Here is a 12,324-nt window from a genome sequence, read left to right on the forward strand (position 1 = left end):
AAGACAATGAGGCTTCTTCATGATACAAATGGACGCTCACCATTTACTTTGTACCAGAAGCAGTGCTGAGGAGGAAAGGCTAAGAAATATTTTAATCATGGTCCTTTCTTTCTAGGAGTTCACAATCTTGTGCCAGGATAAAGGCATGTAAATACAGAGTATAGATTTATACATACCATAATAAAATTCAGTGGAAGAGATCACTAAGGACAATGAATCCATACATGTCAGAACTTTCCTAGGAAAATCAGAGAAACCTCTATAAAGGGGAGAAGGTTTTTTATTTCATCTTGGAAAATGTATAGGGTTTTTCTAGGCAAAGTATGAATTAAGGAAGAGGAAAATCTAGAGAAAAAAAAAACATGAAAAAGCCATTTTTAATTTTTTCATGAATTTTTATTGAACAAGGAATAAATGTGTTAATCATGTGATATGATATCACCTGCCTAAGCACTAACTGTTCTTATAACCCCTCTCAGGAGTGTCTTTTTCTTCAAGAGACTCATTTGCCTGACAGATTCCATGGTGAAGTCTGACACTGACAGTTGCATCCTCTCCTATAACCCCATTTCAGATTTCCAACAGAGTCTTCATACCCTTATTCTTCAAGTGTGTTAGAGTTAAGAACTCTACATCCTTGTTGGTTTCCTTAGGAATAGCAGATTACAGTCTGGTTCTGCATCAGGTTCATAGTCTTTGGATCAAATCTAAGATTAAAAAATCTATGAGATTCCAGGGGAATGGTCATGAAATTTGAAAGTACTTTGCTTAAGAGATAAACAATGAACATCAACTCTGAAAGCCGAAACCAATGTTACAATATAATCTTTTCCCAAGTTCAGATCTGCCTATGTCAAGAAGGCCAGCCATAGTGGAAGGGAATGACCCTCCATGTGTATGTCCATTGCATACAAGGGAATCTTCTCAATTAAAAGAGTGATATAAGATATGTTATTATCTTAAACAGATACAACTCAGAGATCTCATTCTAGCTTTTCTGAACTGAAAACAGTCCAGTTCTAAAAATCTTCAAGAAGTCAGAGCACACTGAAGAGAGAATACTACTTCTGGCCTGACAAATCATGAGTAGTTTCATTTTATAAAGAGTTACTAAAAAGAAAAAAAAATGGCAAAAGATCAGTTCATACAATGGAACAGAGTAAAACAAAGGCTTTAAAAATGCATGAAATCAATCAGAGACACCAAGTAGCTGAATAATAAGTTGTGTGGAAGAATTATAAATGTTATACTGAAAAAATAAGACAGGAACAGGTATAAAAGGGAAAGGTGTAGCCTACTGTCTTTCTGAGAAGTAAAAAACTTTTCATAGGAAGTAACAAAAGATCTTTGATGGATTTTAAGCAGGGAAGTTAATCAGATGTGTGTTTGGAAAAAAACTCCTACCAGCTCTGTGGAATTTAGGACTGGTGAAAATGATACTCACAGCAAGGAGACCAGTGGGAAGGTTTTGACAATTGTCCAAGCAGCAGGGGAGTATCTGGACTAGAGAGCTGGTAGTTATAACTGAGAACACAAGACATGTTTATGAATCATTTCTAGGTAAAACCTAAAAACAAACAAACAAAAAAGAATAAGTGACTTAAAGACTGAAATTTCAGTTATTCTGACTTTTCTAGAAAATGTTCAATTAGCTGCAATGGTGGGGCCAGAGACAAAAATATCTGAACAAAGGAAATGGGGCCAATAAAAATATGTCCAGGTTAAATGTATATGATAAAGTTCTTTGAAAAGTGAAAGTGTTAGTTGCTGAGTCATGTTAGACTCTTTGCGACCCCATGAATTGTAGCCCACCAGACTCCTCTGCCTGTGGGTTTTCCCAGGCAAGAATACTGGAATGGGATGCCGTTCCCTTCTGCAGGGGACCTTCCCAACCCAGGAATCAAACTCAGGTCTCCTGCATTGCAGGCAGATTCTTTATTGTTAAAACTACCCAGGAAACCTCTAATTTCCAGTCAACTCTCCTAAAAAAGGCAGCCTCTCTTTCATCCTAGTTCTTACCTCCGGGCCCTCCGGATGACCCAGTAAGTACTGAAGTAGATGACCAGATATAGTTGTGTTCCTAAATCTGGCATTTAGTGCTTATTGAGAAACACAGGAGGGAAGGAAAGTAGTGGACGTGTTGATGTGTGTGCATGTGGGTTTACATTCACCAAATGGTTAATTCATTTAGGATCAAAACCGTGAAACTTTATCCTGAGCATATTAACTATCATACACTTGGAATCTCTTTTGAAATCTAAGATAATATCTGCATCCCCAGAAATAAAAGTAAAAATGTGTCTTTCTGATTTGTCTCTTTTACTCGTTTATCTATTACTCTTGTGGGATTCCAACTATAAAATAGACACCCACATTCATCGTATACCCATACAAAAGCATGTATACAAACAATAGAAATCTGGAAGAATAAACACCAAAATGCCAGCAGTACTTTTTTTTTTCTTTAGGGTGACAAGTTTATTGGTTTACTTTTTTATTTCTGTTATATTTTCAGAATGTCTAAGATTTTTGTTTACTGTGATCATATATTGCTTTCCTAATAAGAAAAACGTCTTTCTCTTCTCTCTCATTCTGTTTCTTTCTTTCAATCTCAGTGTCAGGGCACTATTGGGAACTGGGATGACCCTCTATACAGTTCAGAGTGACCCTAGCTGGCACTGACTAGTATATATACCTTGATCTGCTGGTCACCACTCACTGGGCACAGCAGATTCCATACTGCTCACAATTCTCATCTTCTGGATTTCAGTCCAAGAAATTGGATATGCTCTCCTGATATCCTTTCTACCAAATAGTCCTGTGCTTCTGGCTATGGCCAGAAAAAGTCTGGCCAGCCATGCGCCATGCTCTCTACTCTGCTACCTGCCTCTCACACTTACCTACCTCTCCATAGGTCTGCCTAGCATAGCACTCCCCTGTGGGTGGAGATCTCACTCCTGCTTCATTCATTCCTCCCGCACTCCTGCAATGCCTACACACAGTCTTCCCATTTGGCTTCCTTCTGAAAGTGCTATACTCGGCCTGTGGGGCTCCTGGGTGGGCCTTTGGAACCATACTCATGCTAAATACAGCTATCAGGGATACAGTCTTTAAAAAAAAAAAGTCTGCATTGCATGACACAACATGTGGGATCTTAATTCCCCAACCATGAATCAAACCCGAAGCACTTTGATGCTGTGGGTGTCCCCAGCAGGGTACCTCAGAACCCTGGGAATACATGCTGTCCACGTCTATGCTCTACTCACTTTCTGTGGACCTATGCTTGCCTTAGCTTTTCTTCCTCACTAGTCACCTGGGCCACTGACCCTACTCAGTCTCACATTGCTTTGTGCCCTTGGCTCCCTGGTCTCTGGTACCAGCCCTGCTCTTTCTGCCATGAGCTTCTAAGTTTTATCAGCTGTGTTTCTCTATAAAGTGTCTCTCCAGATATCCAGTGAATGCCCCAACTACTAATCATACCATTACCCGAAATAGCCACTGTTTGGGAATTACCCAAACATATTCCTGTTGCTATGACATAAGTATAATGGCAAATAGGCTAGGAACCTTTGAAATTAAAGCCATCAACAACATGAACAGGAAATTCCTAAATACAATACTGAACGAGAAAGGAACTTAAATACAGAAAATTCAAGACTCTAGAATGTCTGGCTTACTACCCCACTAGTCTAACAGCCCCTCCTCAAATATGGGATTGGGCATCAAAAGATAATGTTTTAAGCCCGTGTGATCTCATTGAACATCGGTTTCCCCATCAGTACAATGGGAACACTAATCATATTCCTGCCAAAATCAAAAGGTTGATAAGAAAATTGGAAAATAAGGAAAACTGTCAAAGTCTATGAAAATGCTCAGATACAGTATCATCTTTCATTAATTTAGATAAATGTAATCTTTTGTGAATTTACTTTCAATCTTCTTCTTAAAGAATGGTAGTCAGAAAAAAATAAAGAGATCATGTTTTCTCTGTGGACATCACTTTGAAGAGGGAAATCCAGGTATGTCTCCTTTCCTAAGATCCAAATGGTAGCGGACTCTGAAGAGGAAATCAGTTTTAAGCCAGATTATCTAATTGTATTATGTTCTTGTATTTAATTGTTGTCATACTCAAACCTTTGGTAAACATCCTTTAGAAATATTGCCCTTTTCTCAGAATGCTGTGAACTATCAGCACAAGCAATTGTCTGAATGGTTTGGACTTGAGAATTGAACTGAACCCCAACCAAATGAGAAGTAATAACCCTCCAACCACAACTACCCCCAAAGAACTAAAGGGAAAAATAATATTGAAAAATAAGGATTGGGAGTATACAGTTCTGTTGCCCCTACACACATGGAGATCCTCCAATCAGTTTCATCTTTGAAGGATCAGTTGTGTTTTTATTAAGAATTTTTTTCCTAATACTGTCTTCCAAAATGTTGATATTAAAATCTAAACCAAAAGACTTTGCACTAAAAAGAAATTTGATCCCTTAGGGATCCAAAGTGTGGGTGGTCACATGAAAAAGACGAAGGATGCGCTGTCGGATCTCCTTTGTCTTCACTCCGTAGACAATAGGGTTGAGCACGGGAGGAACAAGCAGGTAGGTGTTGGCCAGGATGATGGGCAGGAGGGAGCCATGCCCCTGGCCAAACCGGTGCACCATAGACAATCCAATGAAAGGTACATAGAATATGAAAACAGCACACACATGAGAGACACATGTACCAAATGCTTTTACCTGGGCTTCACGTGTCAAACCCAACACAGTCTTGAGGATAAGCAGATATGACAAAGAGATGAGAAGTGAGTCCAGGCCAATGGCTGAGATGATGACGATGAGGCCATAGATGATATTGACGTGGATGTCAGCACAGGCCAGCTTCATGACATCTTGGTGCAGGCAGTAGGAATGGGAAAGGATATTGGAGCGGCAGAAGGGTAGCCTTTTGATGAAGACAGGCAGGGGTGCCATAAGTGCAACCCCCCGCACCACAGCAGCCATGCCAATCTTGGTTACACGAGGCAATGTTAGCACAGTGGCATGGCGTAGTGGGTGGCAGATGGCCACATAGCGGTCAAAGGCCATGGCCAGCAGCACTGTGGACTCCATGCCAGATAAAGAGTGGATGGCAAACATCTGTACCAGACAAGCGTCAAACTGGATGGTAGTGGAGTTGAACCAGAAGATGGCCATCATTTTGGGCATGGATGAGGTGGAGATGAGAACATCAAGGCCAGAAAGCATGCAAAGAAAGATATACATGGGTTCATGTAGACTGTGTTCCATCCGCACAATGTAGATAATCGTCAAGTTACCCAGCACAGCAATAAGGTAGAGGGAACACAATGGGAAGGCCAGCCAGAACTGAGCTTCTTCCAAGCCTGGCAGGCCTATTAGGATGAAATATGTGGCACTGGATTCATTGCCGTTGGGACCCACCATTGTGAAGAAGCTGAGCTGCAACCAGTGCCAGGCAGGTAGAGTCTGGAATACAAAGATAAACCATTGTCAGATCCTCTAAGATTTTTCTGTCATTTTCCTCCCCACACCCTTCTCCCTGTTCCATTCCCTATTCTCTGATAAGAACTCTAACTTCATTGCCTATCCAAACTCTGATTCTATTATAAATTCAACCTAACTATCCTTCATAACTCAAGGCCCAAATGAGCATTCACCCAGTCTTACTTACTAGCCTCACCTCAGAGTGAATTCTGAAAACAAATAAAATACTGAAGCAAAAATTCTAAGTGTTTTAAATCATGTAGTTCACCAAGAAGAGGTAGTTGACTAAGTTTATATCAGACATAGATTATAAAAACTCCCATTGCTTCTATCCTAACTACCCTGTGCTCCCGTCTTTAATACCTACTGTAATTCTATCATTAGACTATCTTTAAGACTAATCACAGTCCAATGTAGCAATACTCTAGTAATGCAGACTAACACTGAAATATAAACTTATCACTAATTCTAATGACCTCTCCAATTCTAGCCTTAACCCTAACGTTAGCATTAACCTAAGACTTCACTCCAGTAGCTATTTAAAACAATGTAAAACTTAATAATGGCCTTCCCAGCTGTCTCAATGGTAAAGAATCCACCTGCCAATTCAGGAGACATGGGTTTGATGCCTGGGTTGGAAAGATCCCCTGGAGAAGGAAACGGCAACCCCCTCCAGTATTCTTGCTTGGGGAATCCCATGGACAGCTCCAGTCCATGTCATGAAAGAGTTAGACACGACTTAGCAACTAAACAACAAAGACTTAACTGGTGATGGACAGGGAGGCCTGGCATGCTGCGGTTCATGGGGCTGCAAAGAGTTGGACACAACTCAGCGACTGAACTGAACTGAACAGCTGATTCACTTTGTTTTACAGTACAAGCTAATACAACATTGTAAATGTTATCATTGGATATCCCAATAAAAATTTAAACAAGAAAAAAAAATAAAACTTAATGTAAAACTTAATAATACCTATTTTATTTTATTTTTTTTAAAAAGACATTTATTCAGCGTCATGATTACGTTACAGACTATTACATTTAGCAATCAACAGCATGGGTGGAAAAAAAAAATCTACATTAAAACCCTTTGATGGAATGCTTTACACTTTCCACAGAACAGAAACTAAAATAACCTGTTATACAATTAGTCACAAGTACAGTCCTCGAGTTTTTTGCCCATACACATGAGTATTATCTAAAACATGTCTTTGTAGCAACTAGGCCCTGCCACCACTGTGTTAGGCTGAGTTCACAAATCTGTTGTAACCTGTAGCTTCCCTGTCACTTCTCTGGCTCTCCTCTCCTGCTAAGCTTTGTTTCCTGGCAGTAATTAAAACCTTCTGCCACTGCCATAGCTACTGCTATGGTGGAACCACCATAGCCACCTTGGTTTCGTGGTTTGGCAAAATATTGGCCTCCACCACCATAGGGTGAAGGCAATGGCAAGCTACTCCAGTACTCTTGCCTGGAAAATCCCATGGACGGAGGAGCCTGGTAGGCTGCAGTCCATGGGGTCGCTACGAGTCAGACATGACTGAGCGACTTCACTCTCACTTTTCATTTTCACACATTGGAGAAGGAAATGGCAACCCACTCCAGTGTTCTTGCCTGGAGAATCCCAGGGACGGGGGAGTCTGGTGGCCTGCCATCAATGGGGTCACACAGAGTCGGACACGACCGAAGTGACTTAGCAACAGTAGCAGTAGCAGCACCATAGGGGCCAGAACTTCTGTCTCCAAAGTTTCCTCCTTTCATGGGTCCAAATTACAATTACATCAATCTTCAAATAATACCTATTTTTTATGGTAAGCCTTAATTCAATTAAAAAAAAAAAAAGATACACTAAACTCATCCTGAACTCTAGCTCTACATTTTCACTCTTGCTCAAATGTTCACCCAAAGTCTTACACTTGTTCAGACTGCCCAGTTTATATGATTAAAGGAACAATGACTGCAATGGATGCCATAGGTGTCCCACTCAGATCCCCTTCACCAAGCCAATGCACCTATATCCCTTCTGCAGTGGATGTTGAGTAAGACAGGCTCAGAATTCTCCCTTTCTACAGAAAATTTTTACTTACCAAATGAGAGGCACTTCACCCAGGAAGTCATGTTATCCCCACCAGGGCAGCTCTAGAAGTCAATGAGTGCCTGACACAATGGTACACAAGGCCAGCCTCCTTGACTCCAGGTGGGACCAAAGCTGGGAGGCAATGTGTGATCCAAAGCTTCCTGAGGAACCAAACCTGTAGCTGGTCTCCAGCTGAAACAACAGCCTCACATTATTTTCTTTCCCTGCTCTATCCTATTTCCCTCACTCATCTGCTCGTGACAATATGTCCTTTAAATAAGAATTTCTATTTAGGCCGTGTTTCTAGGGGACCTACTAGGCTGAAGAGAGTGGGGCTGACACAGAGGACTAAACGTGAAAGATGACGGCATTAGAAGCACTGGAGGAACAATCAATCCTATACCAGGGTTCCATCATCCCCAAATCTGGCTACTGAAGTGAGGGATATAAGTAGAGATTCCTGAGGTGGGAAATATCAGACTTGAGTTTTCTCAGATCACATCTCTCTGTTGAAACAATCAGAGAGTTAACTAACTTTCTCCCTTTTTCCTTTTCCTCCATTCATTCACGAATATTTACATGCTCCTGTTATTTATTAGATTATATAAATTGTATTTACACACACTATATAGGTGTATATATTATATATATATATATATATATAAAATGTATGGCTTTCTCCTCTTCCCATTATGCTAGGGTATGTTTGAGATAATTTTATCTTAGTAAGAAAAAAGGGGGCTTCCCTGGTGGCTCAGACGGTAAAGAATCCACCTGCAATACAGAAGACCTGGGTTCAATTCCTGGGTTGGGAAGATCCCCTGGAGGAGGGCGTGGCAACCCACTCCAATATTCTTGCCTGGAGAATCCCCATGGACAGAGGAACCTGGCAGACTACAGTTCATGGGTTTGCAAAGAGTCAGACAAGACTGAGCGACTAAGCACAGCACAGCAAGGAAAGAAGAAGTACTAGGTTCTTAAGATTTGGTCCTTGATAACTGAGGTAGGGGCTTCTACATAGGCTACCAGTCAGCAGTTGAATGCAGAGAAGAGCTCACAGCCAGCATCAGAAGGGGCTTACAGCATTCACTGGGCTCAGGATGTGTTGATGGTTTTTGTTCCACCATTGATCTGTCACCCAGAGGTTCCCTCGGGCCAGACACAAAGGGGAAAACACTGAGAGCATGAGTTTTAGAACAGAGAGGGACAGTGTTTAATTCCAAAAACTGGAGGGAGAAGCTCTAAGGAGTCATGCTTAATGAAGAACTTCAGGTTAAGAAACCAAAGTTTTCAAAGTCACTTAAATCTTCTGTACTGACCTCTCCATAGAATATGACACCGTGATTATTTCTCTCCTTCTTAAAACTTCTCCTTGATCCTTCCGCTTCTCCTCATTTCTCTCTGACCATTAGTTCTTGGTTCCTTCTGGATCTTCAGCCTCCTTCACTTGACCCTTAAGCATGTTTTTAAATGATAGCGCTCTCGAATTTAATCCTCAGAGCTCTTTTCAATCTATATACATTCCCTGAGCCATCTCACCCACTTCAGTAAACCTTCAGTAAACAGTTGATTCCCAAATATTCTTGGGAAGGCCTGAATTATCTTTTGTGATCCAGATTCATAATTCTAAAATCACTAAAAGTATCCACCTTGTTGTCTCTGAAGCACATCAAACTTTCCACATCCAAAGACCAAGGTCTTCCAGGGGCAGTATTGTACAGCTGTTAAGACTGGATTTAAATTGAGCCTGGATTTAAATCCCAGGCAACAACTTTGTTAGCAGTGCAAACTGGGGCAAATCATTTAACGTTTCTAAGCCTCAGTTAAAGATACCAAGAGAATATTTCATGCAAAGATGGGCTCAATAAAGGACAGAAATGGTATGGACCTAACTGAAGCAGAAGATATTAAGAAGAGGTGGCAAGAATACACAGAAGAACTGTACAAAAAATATCTTCACGACCAAGATAATCACGATGGTGTGATCACTCACCTAGAGCCAAACAACCTGGAATGTGAAGTCAAGTGGGCCTTAGAAAGCATCACTACAAACAAAGCTAGTGGAGGTGATGGAATTCCAGGTGAGCTATTTCAAATCCTGAAAGATGATGCTGTGAAAGTGCTGCACTCTTGCCTGCAAATTTGGAAAACTCAGCAGTGGCCACAGGACTGGAAAAGCTCAGTTTTCATTCCATTCCCAAAGAAAGGCAATGCCAAAGAATGCTCAAACTACTGCACAATCACACTCATCGCATACGCTAGTAATGCTCAAAATTCTCCAAGCCAGGCTTCAGCAGTACGTGAATAGTGAACTTCCAGACGTTCAAGCAGGTTTTAGAAAAGGCAGAGGAACCAGAGATCAAATTGCCAATATCTGCTGGATCATGGAAAAAGCAAGAGAGTTCCAGAAAAACATCTATTTCTGCTTCATTGACTATGCCAAAGCCTTTGACTGTGTGGGTCACAATAAACTGTGGAAAATTCTGAAAGAGATGGAAATACCAGACCACCTGACCTGCCTCTTGAGAAACCTATATGCAGGTCAGGAAGCAACAGTTAGAACTGGACATGGAACAACAGACTGGTTCCAAATAGGAAAAGGAGTATGTCAAGGCTGTATATTGTCATTCTGTTTATTTAACTTATATGCAGAGTACATCATGAGAAATGCTGGACTGGAAGAAGCACAAGCTGGAATCAAGATTGCTGGAAGAAATATCAATAACCTCAGATATGCAGATGACACCACCTTTATGGCAGAAAGTAAAGAGGAACTCAAAAGCCTCTTGAGGAAAGTGAAAGAGGAGAGTGAAAAAGTTGGCTTAAAGCTCAACATTAAGAAAACGAAGATCATGGCATCTGGTCCCATCACTTCATGGGAAATAGATGGGGAAACAGTGGATACAATATCAGACTTTATTTTTGGGGGCTCCAAGATCACTGCAGATGCTGATTGCAGCCATGAAATTAAAAGACGCTTACTCCTTGGAAGGAAAGTTATGACCAACCTAGACAGCATATTAAAAAGCAGAGACATTACTTTGCCAACAAAGGTCCGTCTAGTCAAGGCTATGGTTTTTCCAGTGGTCATGTGTGGAAGTGAGAGTTGGACTGTGAAGAAAGCTGATCACTGAAGAATTGATGCTTTTGAACTATGGTGTTGGAGAAGACTCTTGAGAGTCCCTTGGACTGCAAGGAGATCCAACCAGTTCTCCAATAGATCTCCATTCTAAAGGAGATCAGTCCTTGGTTTTCATTGGAAGGCCTGATGCTAAAGCTGAAACTCCAATACTTTGGCCACCTCATGCAAAGAGTTGACTCATTGGAAAAGACTCTGATGCTGGGAGGGATTGTGGGCAGGAGGAGAAGGGATTGACAGAGGATGAGATGGTTGGATGGCATCACCAACTCAATGGACATGAGTTTGAGTGAACTCTGGGAGTTGGTGATGGACAGGGAGGCCCGGTGTGCTGTGATTCATGGGGTCACAAAGAGTCGGACACAACTGAGTGTGACTGAACTGAATTGAACTGATCTAAAGCCTCAGTTTCCTCATCTCTAAAATGAGGATAATAGTCCTTGCTTAATAGAAATCAATGTAAGGATTAACTGAGATGATCAGTGTAAATCTTTTAACACAACACCTGGAACAGAGTAAATCTGCACACACACACAAAGAAAAATTATATGTGTTGTTGTTAACTGTTTTTCTGTAGTGTTTCCCTATTTCTGTTATGGTGGCCTAAACAGACACAGGACTTTCCAGGTGGCACCAATGGTAAAAAACACACCTGCCAATGCAGGAGGCATAAGAGACCCGGGTGTGATCCCTGGGTTGGGAAGATCCCTTGGAGGAGGACATGTCAACCCACTCCAATATTCTTGCCTGGAGAATCCCATGGACAGAGAAACATTGCGGGCTACAGTTCATAGGGTGGCAAAGAGTCGGACACGACTGAAACAGCAAACAGATATTCTGATTCTCATAGCCATGACCCTAGTGTTAACTTTGTTATCAGCACAATCCCAAGAATCTTCTACCCAAATGAAATCAGGTCACCATTTATTGTTTTAAAAAATACCTTTGAAAACTTCAAATTTATTCTGGAATAAAGACAGAACTATTCAGTTCAGTTCAGTTCAGTTCAGTCGCTCAGTCGTGTCCGACTCTCTGCAACCCCATGAATCACAGCATGCCAGGCCTCCCTGTCCATCACCAACTCCCGGAGTTCACTCAAACTCATGTCCACAGAGTCGGTGATGCCATCCAGCCACCTCATTCTCTGTCGTCCCCTTCTCCTCCTGCCCCCAATCCCTCCCAGCATCAGAGTCTTTTCCAGTGAGTCAACTCATCACATGAGGTGGCCAAAGTATTGCAGTATCAGCCTTAGCATCAGTCCTTCCAATGAACACCCAGGATTGATCTCCTTTAGAATGGATTGGTTGGATCTCCTTGCAGTCCAAGGGACTCTCAAGAGTCTTCTCCAACACCACAGGTCAAAAGCATCAATTCTTCAGCGATCATCCTTCTTCACAGTCCAACTCTCACATCCATACATGACAACGGGAAAAACCATAGCCTTGACTAGACAGACAGACCTTGGTTGGGAAAGTAATGTCTCTGCTTTTTAATACACTATCAAGGTTGGTCATTACTTTCCTTCCAAGGAGTAAGCGTCTTTTAATTTCATGGCTGCAATCAGCATCTGCAGTGATTTTGGAGCCCAAAAATATAAGGTATGA

The 12,324-nt window shown here is 41.4% G+C and overlaps 1 protein-coding gene across 1 annotated transcript; it reads right to left on the reverse strand.

The window, feature by feature from the left end:
* Positions 1–1,056: 1,056 nt before the first annotated feature.
* Positions 1,057–5,538, reverse strand: LOC129554601 (olfactory receptor 51E1). Its single transcript, XM_055423519.2, has one exon. It carries the CDS (start codon positions 5,445–5,447, stop codon positions 4,494–4,496), a length of 954 nt encoding a protein of 317 aa, XP_055279494.1. The 5' UTR covers positions 5,448–5,538; the 3' UTR covers positions 1,057–4,493.
* Between the last annotated feature and the right edge of the window lie 6,786 nt (positions 5,539–12,324).

Source organism: Moschus berezovskii, chromosome 14 (genome assembly GCF_049115385.1).
Source record: "Moschus berezovskii isolate FMDL1 chromosome 14, NW_MosBer_1.0, whole genome shotgun sequence".
NCBI classification, from domain to species: domain Eukaryota; kingdom Metazoa; phylum Chordata; class Mammalia; order Artiodactyla; family Moschidae; genus Moschus; species Moschus berezovskii.

Coding starts and splice junctions, on each gene's coding strand:
- LOC129554601 (XM_055423519.2), bottom strand. CDS start 5,447: ATGGTGGGTCCCAACGGCAATGAATCCAGTGCCACATATTTCATCCTA.